The sequence below is a fragment of the Heterodontus francisci genome, unplaced genomic scaffold, assembly GCF_036365525.1.
Source record: "Heterodontus francisci isolate sHetFra1 unplaced genomic scaffold, sHetFra1.hap1 HAP1_SCAFFOLD_534, whole genome shotgun sequence".
NCBI lineage: Eukaryota > Metazoa > Chordata > Chondrichthyes > Heterodontiformes > Heterodontidae > Heterodontus > Heterodontus francisci.
The window spans coordinates 580,990-600,935 of NW_027141511.1; the positions used below are offsets into that span (position 1 = coordinate 580,990).

Consider the following 19,946-nt stretch of genomic DNA (forward strand, 5'->3'; position numbering starts at 1 on the left):
TGCTTTGCCATTTAGGACTGAGAAGAGAAGGTTTTTGTTTTTTCGCCGCAGAGTGATGATTCTTTGGAATTCTGCCTCTCTGAGAGGGTTATGGATATGCAGCGGTTGAATGTTTTCTACAGATAGATTGATAGGTTGTTGGACACTAAGGGAGTCAAGGCATATTGAGCTAGGGCGGGTAAGTGGATTTAATCGAGAGCTTCAGCTATAAATTTATTGAATAATGAAACAGGTTTGTAAAGGCCACATGGCCATTACCTGCTGCTACTTCTTCTGCACTTAACACAAAATTGTGTTTTAGCAACTCCGTAGTTATTCTGCTTATCTAAAAGATCTTAACAATCTGATTCACTGGATATTTCACCATCTTCTTTAACTCCTCTCTGAATTTAGTCTGGGTCACTGCATAAATAAAAGTGTTGATGCAGCAGCTCAATAAAAGAAGAACATATCCGGTTTCTTGAAGGATGTAAAGTGGATCATTATAACTTGTGTAAGTATTATTATCAGTGATTCGAGCATACATGTAATGGATCGTGTACGTCAGCCATAACAGTATGAAATTGCCAGATATACTGAACAGCAAAACTATTGATTTTCTCCTGTTCTCCATCTCAGGGTCAGGATTATTTACAGAGCTGGTGTTGCCCCGCAATATCCTGCGGGCTCTGCTGGCCACTAATATATATCTCACTGTCAGGGCATTGAGCAGCAAAATAACGTAAAATGGCAGAAAAGGGGTCACTATGCAGTCGAGACTATAAAATACTAGCCAAAGGGGTGAAGTATGAAAGCTTGATCTCATCCGGCAAAACCAGGGCAATTTGTTAATTATGTACAGAGGTTCATATAAAAAGTAAAGTGGGATGTTTTTTAAACAACTCAGAGCTAACACCGTGCCGACAACGGCAGATGCTGTTTCTTTTGTGCAATATTTAGTTTTCAGCTTCTGCCAACAAATGGATATAAAGCGGTCAAAAGTGAATGTGACGGTTAACCAGACAGACAGGTCTCTGGTTGTATAAACCAGGGCAGTTTTTATGCTACATATCGGAGTCAGCGACAGATAGGTTCCGGGGAAGTAAATGTCAATGATTCGTTGCAGTATGACGACAATGATGACAACCAGTAGATCCGCCGTTGCCATAGCCACCAGGTAGTAGCTGACACATTTCGAAAGACCGCACTTTCCCCGGGACAGGATCGCAATCGCCAAGATATTAACTGTAGGGAAGGATCGGGAGCAAGAGAATTATTGGCATACTTTAATGAAAAGAAGCAGTATGTGTACACATCAGATATTGGATTGATATTGACTTTGTGTGATAATGCAAAAAGGCGGTGGCGAGGAGAGAGGCTGTTTTACATCTCCCTCCATCAACGTCAATGGAAATAAAAAATCAGGAGCAATGTAAAACATGCTGCCAACTGACTATCACTGGTTTTACATCATTGTGCATGTCAATATCTACTTCTTTGTTACTGCATCCCGCAAGAGAATACATTTTCAAGTGAATGTAGTTTTCGAATTATAACATTTAGAAATCATATTAACTTTTAAATGGTCTGGGTTAATGTAAATTGATAGTTGAAATCATAAGAAGCAAGTCTTATCCGGAACTTAAAGGCAGTTATTGCTAACAAGCTATAAATAAGCTCTGAAATAAATATGAAACCCACCAATATTTTCTTTATTGAATACGTTAAAATGCATTAAGATAAAGGGTGGAACGGCCAAATCTAGAGCCCTCTGGGTGTCAAAGAACTTACATCTTATGATAAGGTAGAAACGGAAAGCTTATGTCAGACACTGAGAACTGAATTTTGCAGAAAGCTGAGAGGAGTATAGAAAGTGAAATAAAAAAGGAAATTTGGAAAGCAAAGAAAGTCTACAAAAGGATACTGTCAAGTAAGATCAATGAATCCCCAAAGTTATTTATCAATACATTAAGAGCAACAGAATAACTAAGGGAAGAGTAGGACCCAGAAAAGACCAAAAATGTAATGTTGGAGTGGAGGCAGAAGATGTGGGTCTGGTTCTCAATGAATACTTTGCGTCTGTCTTCACAAAAGAGGGGAACAATGCAGATATTGTAGTTAAGGAGAAGGAGTGCGATGCATTGGATGTGATAAACATAGGAAGAGAATTAATAAGGGGATTAGCATCCTTGAAAATGTATAAATCACCAGGGCTGTCTGAAATGTACCCAAGGCTGTTCGAGGGCCAGGGAGGAAATAGCAGAAGGTCTGACCATCATTTTCCACTCCTCACTGCATACAAGTGTGGTGCTGGAGGATTGGAGAACTGCTAACGTTGTATCTGTGTTTAAAAAGGGAAGGCGAGATAGACCAACCAATTACAGGCCAGTCGGTCTAAATTCAGTAGTGGGAATCTTGTTGGAATCAATTCTGAGAGACAGGATAAACTGTCACTTCGAAAGGCATGGATTGATCAAGGATAGTCAGCATGGATTTGTTCAGGGAATGCTGTGTCTGACTAACTTGATTGAATATTTTGAAGAAGTAACAAGGAGGATTGATGTGGGTAGCGCAGTTGATGTGGTCTACATGGATTGTAGCAAGGCTTTTGACACGTCCCAACATGGCAAACTGTTTAACAAATAAAAGCCAATGGGAGTCAAAGAAACGTAGCAAGCTGGCTACAAAATTGGCTCAGTGGCAGGAAACAAAGGGTGATTTTGAGGGGTGTTTTTGTGTCTGGAGGGCTGCTTCCAGTGGGGTTTTGCAGGGCTGAGTACTCGGTCCCCTGCTTTTTATTTTAACGATTAGAATGTAAATGTAGGGGTAGTGATCAAGAAATTTTCAGACGACTCAAAACATTTTCTGCCTAGTTGATAGCGAGGAGGATAGCTGTGGACTGCAGGAGAAGGCAGCACTGGACTCAGCAGGTGGGTGGAAAAGTGGCAAATAGAACCTAACCCAGATAAATGTGAGGTGATGCATTTGTGGAGGTCAAAAGAGATAAAGAAAGATACAGTAAATGTGAGGATACTGAGAGGTAGAGGAAGTGAGTGACTTGGAGTGAATGGCCACAGATCCTTGAAGGTAGCAGGACAGATCGATCAGATGATTAAGAAGGCATCTGGAATCCTTTACTTTCTTAGCCGAGACGTGGAATATAAGAATAGGGAGGTGAGACTGGAACTAGATAAATCATTAGTTAAGCCACAACTTGAATACTGTGTGCAGTCTGATCAGCTCATTAGAGAAATGCTGTAATTGCATTAGAGTACAGAGGATGTTGCCAGGACTGGAAAATTGCAGCTATGAGGAAATATTGGATAGGCTGGGGGGGCGTTCACCTTGGAACAGAGGAGGCTGAGAGAAGATTTGATTGAGGTGTGTAAAATTGTGAGTGGATGGGAAGGACCTATTTACCTTAGCAGAGGCGTCAGTGACTAGGGGCGTAGATTTAAAGCGGTTGGTAGAAGGATTAGAGTGGAGATGTGAAAACATATTTTCACCTAGAGGGTCGTGGGGGTCTGGAGGTCTGGACCTCACTCCTGAAAGGGTTTTGTAGAGGTAGGAACCCTCATCTCATTTCACAGGTGCCTGGATGCGCACCTGAAGTGCTGTTATCTGGAGGGCTATGGACCAAATGCCGGAAAGTGTGATTTGGCTGGGTGGCTAGTTTTTTTTTCCAGCTGACACAAACACCATGGACCAAGTGGCCTCTTTCTGTGTCGTAAACATTCTGTGACTCCATGGTGAATAATTTCCAATAACCAACAACTTGAAGAGCAAGAAATTATTTAAATATACTACAAAATACAACTCAGTAAGAGTTTCAGATTAACAAAGTAACTGATAAATAATGATCCATAAATTGCTTCCTGCAGTTGTTAATTTTATGACGGACACCTGGATTCCCCGCTAAAGCATGAGAACCGTAGTGCGGCAGATTAACTAAACTGATTAAATGATGTGGCTTCATAAAGGCTGTTGAAGCATCAGATACGGCAGGATGATATTGGGGACAAGAACGAGCTGCTAACTGACCAACACTGCTGTCTAGACCCGAAGGCATTTGGCACATCACCGATTATTCAAATTGTCAAAAAATAGTTCTTGTGGCCCTATGGCCAGAAGTACTAGTTTGGGAAACTTACAACACAGGAAATAGGAAGGATAGTAAAGAGTGAGTGGAGGTTAATGAACAGAGCTAAGAGTAACTGATGTGATATTACTTTGGGTGACTTGAGGCAATGTCTGGGTATCTATATAATTGAGATCCTTTTAAAAATATACTTCATAATTAACAAGTAATGGAAGGGATGATTACATGTCCTGTCACTTACCTGGATAATAGATAACTTGTTGAATCAAGCGAATATGTCTTTGGCCTTACAATGTAGGATGACCATATTGACAGACGTTTGAACAGATATCCAGTGCTGGATGACGCACAATTGTCAATAAATAAGCTATTATTTTCGGTCTAGAACAAACTCTGTTCCTCAAACACCTAATCTGCCTCCCACCCTAGCCATTTTCCAAGAAGAATCAGGCTATTTGCAACATTAGTGATCTCTCTGACCGTGAGTTCAGCCTGGGACATCATTTCATTTCGAATACCAAAATTCGTGTCTTTGCACCTCCAGAATATTGCCCATTCCTGCCCCTATCTGCTCCTGAAATATTCCACCATGCTTTTCTACCTCCAGCCTGGATTATATCAGTGCTTTACTGGCTAGCCTCCAATCGGTCACCTGCTCATCCAAAACTCTGATTTCCATTTCCCAATTCTTACCAAGTCCCGTTCACCCACCACACCTGTGTCCACTGACAGACGTAGCTTCTCAGCCCACCAGCAGTTCTCATCTCCACGTTTAGATCGCCTGTGGTCTTGCCCTTCGCTAACTTATGCATTTATTTCAGCTCTGCAAGCCTAAGACAATTTTACCTCCTTCTAATTCGGACCTCTTAACCATCGCCTGACACTGTCGATCAGATACTAACAGGAATATTTCAAGATACATGGACGCAATTCCAGCAATATTAATGCTCTGTTAGTTAAAAATCCTTGAGCTCCAAATCTACTCAATTGACGCTGACTGCTAGAAATCCTCCCACCGGAAGGCATAGTCTGATAATCGGTTATAAAACCAAGATTGAAAAGTCCTTTCCGAGACTTCAATTTCATTTGCGCTCATGTTATCATCAGCTGTAATCTTTTCCCACAAAGCGCAGCAAATAAGTCTGAATTTTTTGATTTATTTTAGGTAAGGGATTGCATGTGGAGCCTTGGCAGAAAAATGGTTTTGAGGAGCAGAGGAGGCATGATGTCATTCAAAAACTGAATAAATTCCAGGAGCTGAATTGACTACACCGCTTTCCAAATACTTTAGATTTTCACGTCAATCAACACTCTTGCTTCCTGCAAGGCAACCGTAAATGCCTGAATTAGAGAAGTGAAGCCGCCTCTATCAAACACTTGAGAAAGAATCTTGTGCGAAGGGGGTTTGTTGTTTACACTATTTTAAGGTGAACCCATAGTCAAACCAAGAAGCTGAAATATCTGGACATGATTCCGCTGATTTAAAACGTGATTGCATTTTATTCCAGAGCAATAATTTGAAATGAGTGTTTTAGTTTAATTGCAAAATGCGAATCAATTTACTCAAGTATGCAAAAAGAACTTAGATGGTTAACTCAACCATTTCAGAAAAGAAACTTCTTGAATGTAATTCCTTTTGTTACACACCGCGTTTCACAGACATTAGAAATTACTTCCATCATATTTAACACAATTGTCATTATTTGCAAGAGTACAAATGTAATTATTTGAATACATGCATTGCAAACAGCTGGATACGAGATTGCAAATCCATGCGTGGACCAGACTAAGCCGGAGACATTTGTCCATATTGGAGGAGCAAAACATTTCATTAAATCGATTACTTAAAATAACTGTATTTCTGTTATGATACATTGTAGTCTGAACAAAATAATGGGAGGACTGCAGTGTGAAAACTGTAGCAAGCACATCGAAGTCGGTCTTTCACAAAAAGATAGTTTGCAAGATCGATCATAAATTAAACCTGCAATGAGCAATCTGTTAGTATAATCACTCACCTGGAACACCGACCACTGCAAGAATCGGATAGCAAATAGCATACACCAGACCATTTGGTGGTTCATGCATTTTCTGTCAGATATGATTGTCTCTATTCGTGCAAACTGCACAGGCTCCGACAAGTCTTCATGAATAACTTGCAGATTCTCCCATATATATTTGAGAGAAGCCTCTCGTGACACAATTAGGTAATCATGAGGGACATGCGTTACAGTTATTTTAACAAACAACAAGATGTGATGTCATGATATATTCAGTGATGCAACTCTATCAATAAATATTATCAATGCATTTATGAGCCTGGTTATACTTCTGTGTATGTTTGTCTGTGTATGTGAATGAGAGAGAGAGCGAGTTGGTATCAGATAACTTCAAGCGCCCAGTAAAATTTTGGACATGCGCATTTTTACCAAAACTATAGAGCATATCTTTTATCCAGAGTTCTTGTATGAGAATCCTTCTCAATAAGATCCTCCATCTGAGATGAAGCTGAGCTCAACTTTAAACAGACCGTTCAAGGTTACCCACATTTAGCCTTTGCTCAAAGGTGCCTCAGAGGAATTTAACGGAATCATGTTAAAATACATGTGGGTGTTTGGATCCGCCAAACAGAATTACAATGATTTGAAGAACATATCAGAACTCCACGGTTTTGGGTGCTTGTGCAGGTTGGTTAGCTCTGTTGGCTATAGAGCTACCCTGTGATACAGGGAAACGCTAACAGCACGAGTTCAATTCCCGTGTTGGCTGCAGCAGTTCATGGAAGCCCACCTTCTCGCCTTGTACCACTCTTGAGGAGTGGTGCCGCTCAACCCACACATCACTAGCTCTTTCTCTCTAATTGGGAGAGATGTCGATGGCCCTTTGGGTATGAACTCAATGGAAATGAAGAAGGGTTATTGATAAACGTGGTCTCTGTACAATTGTAAACTGGCTCCCTGCTTCCTATAGATATGAATAATGAAGGGGCAGAGGAAGCAGTGAAACCCAAGAGTAAACCAATGGATATCGCGTGTACAGCACATGAGAAGCTATTAGCGTCAATGGGGTTTACATTCATCAATCGGTCGCCGGTTTTGATCTCCACTCGATGTTCATTTCCATTGGCCTTAATGCAAAGACAAATCAGCCGGAGTCTTACACAAGATACGGAGGGGTTATCGCCCATTTTCCGTTGCTGCACAAAGGCCGTTTCACTTGTTGTCTGTCACAGTGATTTCCATAGAGATGGAATATATCAACAACATCCAGGACAGAAACAACTTTAATGTGCGACAATTATCTCATGCGTTATCTAAGCAAGCATTTCCTCCTCCAGCAACATTGTGTGTGAGGTATTAGTCCCAATATTCTCTGCCTTAGAACATAGAACATAAAACATTACAGCGCAGTACAGGCCCTTCTGGCCCTTGTTGGACAGTTAGACAATTTTACGCGAAATTATTACATATCGACATTTCTAAGCATTATTGCTGCATTTCAAAAAGCCTAAAATTGAAATAATTTGAACAGGATGTGTGCAGCCTGCATATAGACCGGGCTCGCGCATATTTATCTTCACAATCGCTGGGCACTCAATATCGTGTTTTGGGGCCATGCCTCGTTGAGCTGCAGGTTGATCCAAATAAATTCTCTGCTTTTTCTCTACAACTCGATACCATAGACGAGAGAATGTAAACTGAAAGTAGAATGAGGGTTATGGAGGAGGAGATGCAATGGCCATTTTACCAATTTTAAGGCCAAGACCTTTGTGCAGTGTATTGGATGGATTCCGCTGTAACATGTGCATCTGCTGTGACGAAGGATAATTTATAATCTCGCCGTTTGGTCGTGACTATGTTCATGTTTATTTGCTTTCAACAAATGCTATCTGTTGACTCCGTGTCTAAGAATGAATCAGAGGCACACACATCAGTAATATGTCAGTAATATCATTGAAGAATTAATTCTTTCCTGACCTCCAAACAAAGGCCACGTGTCTTTCTTACGGTGGTTTTATAAATTGATGAATACAATTGCAACTTATTTGGAAGCCGAAACATAAAATGCCTTTTAGAACTTAGAATTAAGGAGTGTTTGGGGCGGGGAGAGGGGGAATGGTCTGAGTGCAGTGGGGTGGGCAGGGGGTGAGTTTCATCACTACTGCTGCAGAAAGCATCTATAATTGTTTAAACTGAGAATATACCCGAACAGAATAGAGAATATACTCCATACAGAGTTCTCACAGAGAACCTGGTGGGAAGGGGTGGAATAGAGTTTTCATGGGGAGAAAGGTAGGTAGAGGGGAAAACAATTTTTATTCACTGTGGGGATGGTGGGAAGGGGTTGAAGGGCAAAAGTTAGAAGGTAGCTGGGGAACATGGTAAGCTTTGTAAATATAGAGAAGAGAAATGAGCAGAGGGCGGGAACGGGGCGGTTGGCGATGGGCCCCCATCTACTATTTATTTATTGAAAACATATTAAGTATAACAAATCTTTAAAAAAATAAATTTGTGCGAAGGGCTTAAAGCCCTTTAAAAATGACGCCGACGCCATAGGCGGTGGGGACGTCGTCCCCAGAGACAAAAACAAAAACGTCGTCCCCAGAGACAAGGCGGCCGCCCACTCTACGTCATTAGCAGCGGCCGCTCCGCCCCTTTTTAAAATCAGTCTCGCCGCATAATATCGGCATAATATTGCGGGGGCTGTGTGTAGGAAAGCTGCCACTCACACAGCGCCCTGATAAAATCGAGCCCAGTGAGTTGAATTTCACCGGCCCCTCGTCATCGCGGGTCACAGTGCGGAGGATGGTAAAATGCTGCGGGAAGAGGCCCGCCTCGACCCGCGATGTGGAGAAGAGCCTGCCGCATCTTTCTGGCGGCGGCGGGACTGTGGTGCCCCCACCACCCCTCCCCCGCCGCACGCTGCCCGCACCACAATTAGTATATGGTAAAGAGTACTTACCTTTGCTGAGTATACGGCCCGCCACCCTTCCACTGACACTTCAGGATTTTTAGCTGAACGTGCGGCCGACACATACCGTCCCTTTTACGATTTGACAAGTAGGTGAGTACACAGAGGCAGGGGCTGTCGCCACCGATGGTAAGTTCTGTCATTCAGAGGTCTCTCTCAGCATTCTTAAAGGGAGGAGGGAGGGGAAATATTCAGGGGTCTCACTCTGTATTCTGAAATGGAGGGCGTCTGGGGATACCGGTGGGAAAGCTGTGCTGGCATGAAGGGAGGTACCGTGTACCATCCCTCCATTAACAGTGTAAGCCGTGTGTTTGTGAGGGGGAAATGTCACACTAGGCAACCTGTGTGTGGGAAGGGTGCCATAAAGGAAAGGAGCATTAAGGGAGATGGATGGTGGGGGCAATCGGTTCAGCTGGTATGATCTTCACGTGATCATGCTGTGCCACTCTGAGTGATGGCCACAATGCACAATGCCATGGAACGCCATCTAGTCGATCCAGAAAAGCAGGTGATGTACGTGTCAACACCAATCCATGTCCTGGTAGGAACCATCAAACACATGCAGGGTTTAACTTTTTTAATCACAATAGGTAATAGGTAATAGGTATGGCGCATTATAAATTGTGTGATCCTCTACATGTGAGGATCCATATGCACCAGAGGCAATACCAGGTGCGTTCTGCATGAAGGCCACTGGTTGCGAGCAGAAGCCCCCAAGGGGAGGTCTCCAATATATTTGCTGTGCCTCTACAGGCCCCACATCACATGCCATCGGATGTCAGACCACCAGTGTCAGCGGGGATTGCGAATATAGAGACGATATGACACGTTTCTGTCCCCTGCTCATGGATGACCTGCAGCCCATGGGCTCCGGTGGACATCCATGCCTTTGTAACTCACAATGGCAGCGGTTCTCAAGGCTGACACCTCTATAGCCTATTAGGGGCCCACCAGAGACTTTTGTGGGGTCACACAGTCAGCAGTGCACCGCTGATCAGGGAGGTCACCAATGCCCTGCACCGGAGGGCGAGTGAAGATGTCTGATTCGGGACCATAGGGCCATTGGTTCTGGCAGCATTGCCAGAGAACCATAGAACAAAAAAAGAACAAAGAAGAACAAAGATAATTACAGCACAGGAACAGGCCCTTCGGCCCTCCAAGCCTGCGCCGATCCAGATCCTCTCTCTAAACATGTCGCCTATTTTCTAAGGTTCTGTATCTCTTTTCTTCCTGCCCATTCATGTATCTGTCTAGATACATCTTAACAGACTCCATCGTGCCCGCATCTACCACCTCCGCTGGCAATGCGTTCCAGGTGCCCACCACCCTCTGCCTAAAGAACTTTCCACGCATTTCCCCCCTAAACTTTTCCCCTTTCACTTTGAACTCGTGTCCTCTAGTAATTGAAACCCCCACTCTGGGAAAAAGCCTCTTGCTATCCACCCTGTCTATACCTCTCATGATTTTGTACACCTCAATCAGGTCCCCCCTCAACCTCCGTCTTTCTAATGAAAATAATCCTAATCTGCTCAACCTCTCTTCATAGCTAGCGCCCTCCATACCAGGCAACATCCTGGTGAACCTCCTCTGCACCCTCTCCAAAGCATCCACATCCTTTTGATAATGTGGCGACCAGAACTGTACGCAGTATTCCAAATGTGGCCGAACCAAAGTCCTATACAACTGTAACATGACCTGCCAACTCTTGTACTCAATGCCCCGTCCGATGAAGGAAAGCATGCCGTATGCCTTCTTGACCACTCTATTTACCTGCGTTGCCACCTTCAGGGAACAGTGGACCTGAACACCCAAATCTCTCTGGACATCAATTTTCCCCAGGACTTTTGTTGTAATGTTCATAGACTGCACTCATGTGGCTATCAGGCCTACTGCCAAGCTACCACCTGCAGACGTCACAATTAAAGGAGCCCTCTCAGTCTCGTTGAGGCTGGCATGTGAATACCGCAGATGGTAGCAGAGAATGTGTGACCACTTCTGAGGCAGCTGTCATGCAACTATGTCTTGCGCCAGTCCCAGCTGCCACCGCTATTCACTGAACGTCCAGAGCTGGAGGGGTGGCTTCTTGGGGATCAGGGCTATCCTTTGCAGACATGGCACCCAACACCGGAGAGAGATTCCACCACTGCTGCAGAGGAGAGATACAATTCCAGCCACTGAGCTGCATGAGCCACCATTGAACAGGAGATCGGCATGCTGAAAGAGCGCCTCCGATGCCTGCATGGAAAGGGTGATGCCCTGTAATAAGGGCTGAAAAGGCCAGCTCCTTTCTTTGCTGCTGTGAACAAAGATGCACCCTATAGGGACCAGGCCTGACTGATGAGAGAGACGTCAGCGGGATTCCTCCTCACACTATGAGCACGCTGAGTACCTACAACATCAAAGACGCATGGAAGGGCAGATGGTACCCAGGCTCCACACGCAGGGCTAGCAGTGAGGTCAGGATGTACAGAAGTGGCTTATCAGACAAAGGCTGACTGCTCCATAGGAACCAACATCAGATCTGTAAGCCACACATCACCCCCGCTCACCTGTTGTGCACCAGTCCACATCGGCAACACCCCTATTAGAGGCAGCAGCTGATGGAGCCAATGTGCATGTCACTGCATCCTTGGAAACGCTCATGAGTAATGGTGGTATGACAATGATGTTATTGCATACGTTGGCTCTCCTGAAGGGTCAACGATGCAAAGGGATGTAACACTGGCGCTACAAGCTTGCACATATTATTCACACAAAGAAAAGGACACACATGTTGGCGAGGAACATTTCGTGAAAGACGTATTTACATTACTGTGTCACCCGTGCATTCCCATTTGCCTCAATGAGTCCTCTGCAAACCTCTGCAATACCTTTTATTGTCTATTGAAGTCACACATCCTGGAATGGTCAAATTTAAGATTATTCACCCGGGTGCAGCACGCCTACAAGAAGGAATGTTGTACTTGAGTGAAAGAAGAGGATCATAACTTCACAGGACACTGGGACCCAGCAAGTTCGGTCTGTGGCAGCAAAGCAGAAAGTGCTGGGGTCACTCAGAACTCCTGGCAGCATCTGTGGGGAGAGAAGCGAAGTTAACTTTCAGGTGTGTGAACCTGGACAAGTTATCTCTGCTTCTCTCTCCACAGAAGTTGCCTGACCTACTGGGTTTCTGCACCACTTTCTGCTTTGCTGCCAGATTAACAGCAGCCTCACTCTTCAGCAGTCCCCTAAGTACTCTTTGACAGTTCTCAAGAAGCAGGTGCTGGGGTGCTTAATAAGGGCCACAGCAACTGCTGCTCAACTGTCAAAAACTCTCTAACTGCGCCGAATATCCTGCCTCTTCCCATGTAATATGGGGACGGCAGCTTGGTGCCGTGATTCTAATCAACAGAGAACATAGAACAGTGCAGCACAGTACAGGCCCTTCGGCCCACGATGTTGTGCCGAACCTTTAACCTACTCTAAGATCAAAATACCTGCATACCCTTCATTCTACTATCATCCATGTACCTATCCAAGAGTCGGTTAAATGCCCCTAATGTATCTGCTTCTACTACTACCGCTGGCAGCGCATTCCACGCACTCACCACGCTCTGTGAAAAGAACCTACCTCTGACATCTCCCCTAAACCTTCCTCCAATCACCTTAAAATTATGCCCCCTGGTGATAGCCCTTTTTGCCCTGGGAAAAAGTCTCTGGCTATCCACTCTATCTATGCCTCTCATCATCTTGTACCCCTCTATCAAGTCACCTCTCATCCTTTTTCGCTCCAATGAGAAAATCCCTAGCTCCCTCAATCTTTCTTCGTAAGACAAGCCCTCCAGTCCAGGCAGCATCCTGGTAAATCTCCTCTGCACCCTCTCTTAAGCTTCCACATCCTTCCTATAAAGAGGCAACCAGAACTGAACACAATATTCCAAGTGTGGTCCAACCAGGGGTTTATAGAGCTGCAGCATAACCTCGCGGCTCTTAAACTCAGTCCCCCTGTTAATGAAAGCCAACACACCATACGCCTTCTTAACAACCCTATCAACTTGGGTGGCAACTTTGAGCGATCTATGGACATGGACCCCAAGATCCCTCTGTTCCTCCACACTACCAAGAATCCTGTCTTTAAGCCTGTAGTCCGCATTCAAATTCGACCTTCCAAAATGAATCACTTCACACTTTTCCAGGTTGAACTCCATCTGCCACTTCTCAGCCCAGCTCTGCATCATGTCAATGTCCCGTTGCAACCTACAACAGCCTTCCACACAATCCACAACTACAACAACGTTCGTGTCATCGGCAAACTTGCTAACCCAGCCTTCCACTTCCTCATCCAAGTCATTTATAAAAATCACAAAGACCAGAGGTCCCAGAACAGATCCCTGCGGAACACCACTGGTCACCGAGCTCCAGGCTGAATACTTTCCATCTCCTACCACCCTCTGTCTTCTATGGGCCAGCCAATTCTGTATCCAGACAGCCAAATTTCCCTGTCTCCCATGCCTCCTTACTTTCTGAATGAGCCTACCATGGGGAACCCTATCAAACGCCTTGCTAAAATGCATATGCACCACATCCACTGCTCTTCCTTCATCAATGTGTTTTGTCACATCTTCAAAGAATTCAATAAGGCTTGTGAGGCATGACTTGCACCTCACAAAGCCATGCTGACTGTCTCTAATCAAACTATGCTTTTCCAAATAATGATAAATCCTGTCTCTCAGAATCCTCTCCAATAATTTGCCCACTACCGACGTAAGACTTACTTGTCTATAATTCCCAGGGTTTTCCCGATTCTCTCTCTTGAACAAGGGAATAACATTTTCCACCCTCCAATCATCTGGTACTACTCCAGTGGACAGTGAGGACGCAAAGATCATCGCCAAAGGCGCGGCAATCTCTTCCCTCGCTTCCCGTGATATCCTTGGGTATATCCCATCTGGCTTTGGGGACTTATCTGTCTCATGTCTTTCAAAATTTCCAGCACATCCTCTTAACATCTACCTGTTCGAGCATATCAGCCTGTTTCACGCTGTCCTCACAATCGACCAGGTTCCTCTCACTGGTGAATACTGAAGCAAAGTATTCATTTAGGACATCCCCTACCTCCTCGGACTCCAGGCACAAGTTCCCTCCACTATCCCTGATCGTCCCTACCCTCACTCTGACCATCCTCTTGTTCCTCACATAAGTGTAGAACGCCTTGCGATTTTCCTTAATCCTACCCGCCAAGACTTTTTCATGTCCCCTTCTAGCTCTCCTAAGTCCATTTTCAGTTCCTTCCTGGCTACCTTGTAACCCTCTAGAGCCCTGTCTGATCCTTGCTTCCTTCTTCCTCTTGACTAGCTGTTCCACATCTCTTGCCATCCAAGGTTCCTTCACCCTACCATCCCTTCTTGCCTCATGGGGCCAAACCTATCCAGCAGTCGCAGCAAGTGCTCCATAAACAACCTCCAGACTTCTGTCGTGCATTTCCCTGCGAACATCTGTTTCCAATTTATGCTCCCCAGTTCCTGCCTAATAGCCTTGTAATTCCCCCTCCCCGAATTAAATATTTTCCCATCCCGTCTGCTCCTGTCCCTCTCCATGACTATAGTAAAGGTCAAGGAGTTGTGATGACTATCACCCAAATGCTCTCTGTTGGCGGGAATGAATCTAGAAGAATCACTCGACACTCAGGTCTGCTCCAATGTCAAACAGTTTATTGAGTTACGCCAGCGGGGAGAAGGTCACTGGGATGTCCAGATGCCTCTCCACTGAACAAAGGAAAATCATCCACACTTATACATATTTCAAACAGTTACTCAGCCCATCCTGGCTGGACATGATCCAATCATACCGGTTATTGATTACATACATGACACATATTACCAATTAGATTACTCATTAGGCATCATGTGGCTACGTGATCAGCTTAGCATACCCCTTGATCATCTTGTGATGTTTCCCAGACCCCCTTATCAACTATCCTTGAGTCTTCACAATGAATCCTACTACCTTTATCAAGCTTGCATCCCTGATTGCTTCCTGCAGTCTGCAGTTACACAAAGCAGCTGTCTTGTACACTGATGTGAGGGGCCCTCCTTGGTCAGGCTAATTGCCTGTGCTAAGCAGTACCGTGCTCAAGGCTGCAAGCCAAGTAACCTGCCCCACAATGCCTTGGGTAAATACTCCATTTTGTAACAATATGTGTCTATACTTTCATCTTATATATATATATATATATATATATATATATATATATATATATATATGTATATGTGTGTATTTATTTAGTTGCAGCAGCCACAATTTTTTCCTTCTACAATCCCCCCTTTCGGTAAAGGACTACCCCTAGTCCTGTTAACCGACATACCTACTTTATTATCCCCGTTTTAACCCTGTCCGGTGTTCCCTGCCTCTACGTGCTGGCCAGTCACGTGATTTCAGGAATCCCGGTCACATAAATCAAATCAATATGACCCAAATTATCGTGTCCCTTTTTGGTTAACCTCCTGTGTTGTTCCTTTACCAAAGCCTTTGCTTTCTTTCGCTTAGTATATTGCCCGTATGATCTGTACATCCCTGTGCAGCCGGGGCACCTCTATGTTCTACATACTCCTCCTCCTCCTCTTCCACAAATTGCTCCTCCTCTTTCTCCCATGAGCTGTGTCCATCTAGCATAACACCCTTGTCAATGTCCAAACCGTGATTTCAGTTGCACTCATTCCGGCAAATGGAGTGTCTTCTAGCACATTCCTGATTTGTTCAATTTAGGTAGCGGAAAGATGGAAGTGTTGGATGATGTCGATGGTAATAAGACATTAGCAGAATTAAAAGGAGTGGAATTGCTCCAGTAAAGATTATTCCTGAACATCCCAGCTCTACCTGCTCTTGTCCCCTCTGTTACCTCGACCTGCCCCTTTCACACACGGCTCACTTTTCCACAACTGTTTTATCAACATTAAACACTGCATTTAGCTGGAATGAGTTTGGCTGAATCCTGGCGTTTTATCACTGCTTTGACCGCAACCCCAGACTCCTGGGCAGTGCCTTTCGTGGAGTCGATAAGTTAACCGTGTCGGTTTTCATTCTTTGATGAACTTCAGTAACAGATGAATGGGATGTGTCACAACACGTTTCATCTCCTCTCTGAATTTAGCCTGGGTGAGAGCGTAAATGCAGGTGTTGGTGCAGGAGTTCAGATACATCAACATGTCCCTGACCTTTGTGACTATTAAATTCGGACTCATGTCCAGCATTATTTCCTGACACACAATGTCCATCACTCTGGTCATCCACAGCACGACGAAGCTGCCCGACATGGAAAAGAGCAGGATGATGGACCTTCGCCGGTTCTCCATCTCCAGGTCAACTTGTTTCCCATCATTACCTTGACTTCGGAATGCCTTGCAGACCTGACTGGCCATGACAATGTGTCTGACGGTCAGAGCATTGAGCAGCAAGTTACAAACATTGGGAATGAGAGGGGTTAAGACTGTAACAGACCACAGTGATTTTGTACACATATTGCGAAGTGTGCACCCATTGTAAGGACCACGTGAGTGAATGGGTTCGTCGGTGAAATAGCGTGGAATATTTCTCAATTTGCTTACCATGCAGTGTCATTATTACTCGTGCCGCCGTTCTCTCCATTCAGTGCCTAACTTTCAGCCTCTGGCAACAAATGGCCATAAAACCGATCAGGGTGAAGGCCACGGTGAGCCAGACCGAGCAATCCACCAATGCAGCATTCATAATGCAGTTGAGGCTGCACACATAGTAATGGTTAAGGAATGAGAAGGGGAAGTCGAGGGTTCCCACGTACTTCAATGATGACCAGCAAGGTTGCCACTGCCACGGACACCAGGTACCGGCCTATACATCTAAAGATGCCGCAGCTCCCTCAGGACAGAATCACTGTGGTCATTATGTTCGCTGCCAGAGAAGGAAAGAAAGAGATGATGGTTACTAATTACAGTCACATCATGTGAAGTAGGATGGCACCAAACGTAGAAAGAATAGGAGAGGAGGCAAGGGAATCTATGGATGCTGGCGAGGAAAAGCCACATGAGCTACCATTGATCATCTCCCCGCTCACTCAATGAGTTTCGATTATCCATCCTTCCCCAGTTACTCAATGAATTCCTATTGTCTAACTCACTGCATCGTTAACTGAGCTGCAATGGTCTAACTCTCCCCCTTACTCAATGAGCTCCCATTATCAAAAGCTCACACAGTCACTCAATGATTTCCTGTTGTTTAACTGTCTGTATCATTGTCCAACACTCAATCAATGAGCTTCCACTGTGCAATTGTCAACATCAAGCATGAGTTTCAGTTGTCCAACACTCTGCATCACTCATTCAACTCCTATTGACCAACTCTCTGCATCACTCAATGGACTCCTGTTGTCGAAATCTCTGTCACTTATTCAACGTGTTCTCATTATTCAACTCGCTCTGTATCACCCAAATAGTTTCCCGTTCCCAAGTCTCTCACTCAATGTGTAACCATTAACCAGTTCTGACAATCACCAAAAGAACTGCCATAGCCCAAATCTCTCCATCAATTTATGAGCTTTCATTGTATAACTCACTCCATCATCAGTGGGGTCCCATTATCGGACGTTTTCCATCACGCAATGATGTCCTATTGACTAACTCCCTATTTCACTCAACGAGCTCTCGTTTATTTAAATTCTCTCCTTTACTGAACGAACGACCAGTGTCCATCACACAGTCAGTCACTCAACGTGCCCTTTAGTATTGTCGCATCCTCTCCATTGTCCATTGCTCAACACTCAATCAATGAGCTCCCACTGTCCAACCTGCTCCTACTTACTCGCTGCACTTCCAATTTTCCAACTGTCACTGAATGAGAAGTAATTTTACAACTGTTTCCATCACTCAACAAGCTCCCAATGGGTCAATAACCCATTGTGTTCATATTGTCCAACATGATACATCACTCTTTGAGCTCTCATTTTCCAAATCTCTGCATCACTCACTAACATTCCATTGTCGATCACTCCCTTACTCAGAGCTCTCATTGAAGAACTCTTTCTATCCTTCAGTGAGATCCAGCTTTCCAACACTCTCCATCGCTCAATGATTTCCCATATGCCCAACACTCTATCACAAATAGACCTTCAACTGTCTAATTCTCTACTAGTCACTCAATGAGTTCGTATTATTATCGCCAACTCCAGATCTCAAAAAACATACCTTTCCTGACTCTCACATTGAATGAACTCATTGTCGAACTCACCTATCACTCAGTAATTGCTGAACTGTCTCCTTCAGAGCGTTCCCATTGCTCAACATTCTCCATTACTCAATGAGCTTGCATTGACCAATTCTTTTTATCACTCAATGCTTTCGTATTGTTCAATTGTCCCCTTCATCAATGAGTTCGAATTAACTCACTGCTCAATGAGCACCCGTTAACCATCACTCTACATCAGCCAATGATCTCCCATTAACCAGATTTCTAATTCACATAATGAGTCGCCATCGTCTTCTCCCTCACTCAAATGGCCTCTCATTGACCAGCGCATTCCCATCTTCCACCTATCACAGACCTTTTGTTCTTCCTCCTTTCCATGTTCCTCCCAGGATACTTGCTTAAAACCTATCACCTCTAATATTTCCTAGTTCTGCCGAAAGATCATCAGCTGAAACATTAATTCTTTGTCTCTTCCCACGGATGCTGCTGACCTGCTTGGTATTTCCAATATGTTCTGTTTTTATGAGCCAAATTCTGCCTCTCCATCAATGAGCTCACAGTGCCTAACTCTGCCTCTCGCTCAATGAGATCCTACTCACCAATTCTTTCAATTACTTTGGGAGCTTCTATTGATTTCAATGTAGTGAACTTAGTCAGGCTTTGTAATTCCTGTATTTTCTTCCCCTTTAACAGTTCCATCTGTTTGTCGGCAGACAGAGACTGCCCCACCCCCACACACTTGGGCAATTAGGGATGGGCAATAAATTCTGGCCGAGCCAGCGATGCCCACATCCCACGAACGTATAAGTAAAACAAAGGCAGGAACACAAACAGAGCAAAAATGCACAGGAACACACATAATGCACAGACACATAAATACACACATAGACAACAACGCACACACGCACTCACACTCATATAGCATGCGTTCATGACCAAAATTAGACATATACATTTACTCACCCATATGATAGCATGTCGACACAAATAGTCGTACCTACAGGCACACAGGCTCACACACACACGTGCACTCTCACAACCAGACCATACACACGTGCCAACACATTTCCAGGCAACGAAAGTTTAAAGAGGAACCAACTCATTTAGTGACTATCTTCCAGTCACATACCAGCCACACCGATCCCTGATAGAGAATGTGACAACATGCCCTGTACCAGTAAGCATGCCAAACCTCCCATCCTCGGAGAGAGACAGTGACGTGTACTGGAGCTGGAGACAGCTGCATACTCTGAAACACAGAGGTCAGGAGTTTGAAGCAGCTCTTAAAATATAACCAGGAGAATCCCACAGTGAGGCAGGGAGCTCAAGGGTCTCAGACCAGCTGCAGTGAACGCAGCAACCAGACTCGGGTCGAGGGGAGAGTTTAACTTGACTTTGCACTGTGTAAAAACCACAAATATACTTTGTAATAATATCGCTTTACTGAGTTTTATTCGGAAAGAGGCTGTATTTATTTCATGTTTCATTCTCTGTTCCTGGTTAATGCAAGCTGACTTCTAGGATACACTCTCGGTGCTAAAGATAAAAGAAAGCAAGGGCTTGCTTTGCAGAAGCATCTATCATGCCCACAGGACGGGGTTTACAGCCGATGCAATATTTTTAAATAATTGTCGCTGTTGTAATGTAAAAAAACACGACATTCAGTGTCCGCAGAAGTTCCCACAGCAAAGTCATGATGAAC

At 44.4% G+C, this 19,946-nt stretch overlaps 1 protein-coding gene and 1 pseudogene across 1 annotated transcript; both read right to left on the reverse strand.

Moving 5' to 3' along the window:
- Positions 1-325: 325 nt before the first annotated feature.
- On the reverse strand, positions 326-15,700 carry LOC137363944 (probable G-protein coupled receptor 139). Its single transcript, XM_068027450.1, has 2 exons — positions 15,598-15,700; positions 326-1,224 (listed from the first exon to the last, which is right to left on the reverse strand). The coding sequence occupies exons 1-2, from the start codon at positions 15,698-15,700 to the stop codon at positions 326-328; spliced, it is 1,002 nt and encodes a 333-aa protein (XP_067883551.1).
- A 404-nt stretch (positions 15,701-16,104) lies between these two features.
- Positions 16,105-19,443, reverse strand: LOC137363945 (probable G-protein coupled receptor 139; annotated as a pseudogene).
- Between the last annotated feature and the right edge of the window lie 503 nt (positions 19,444-19,946).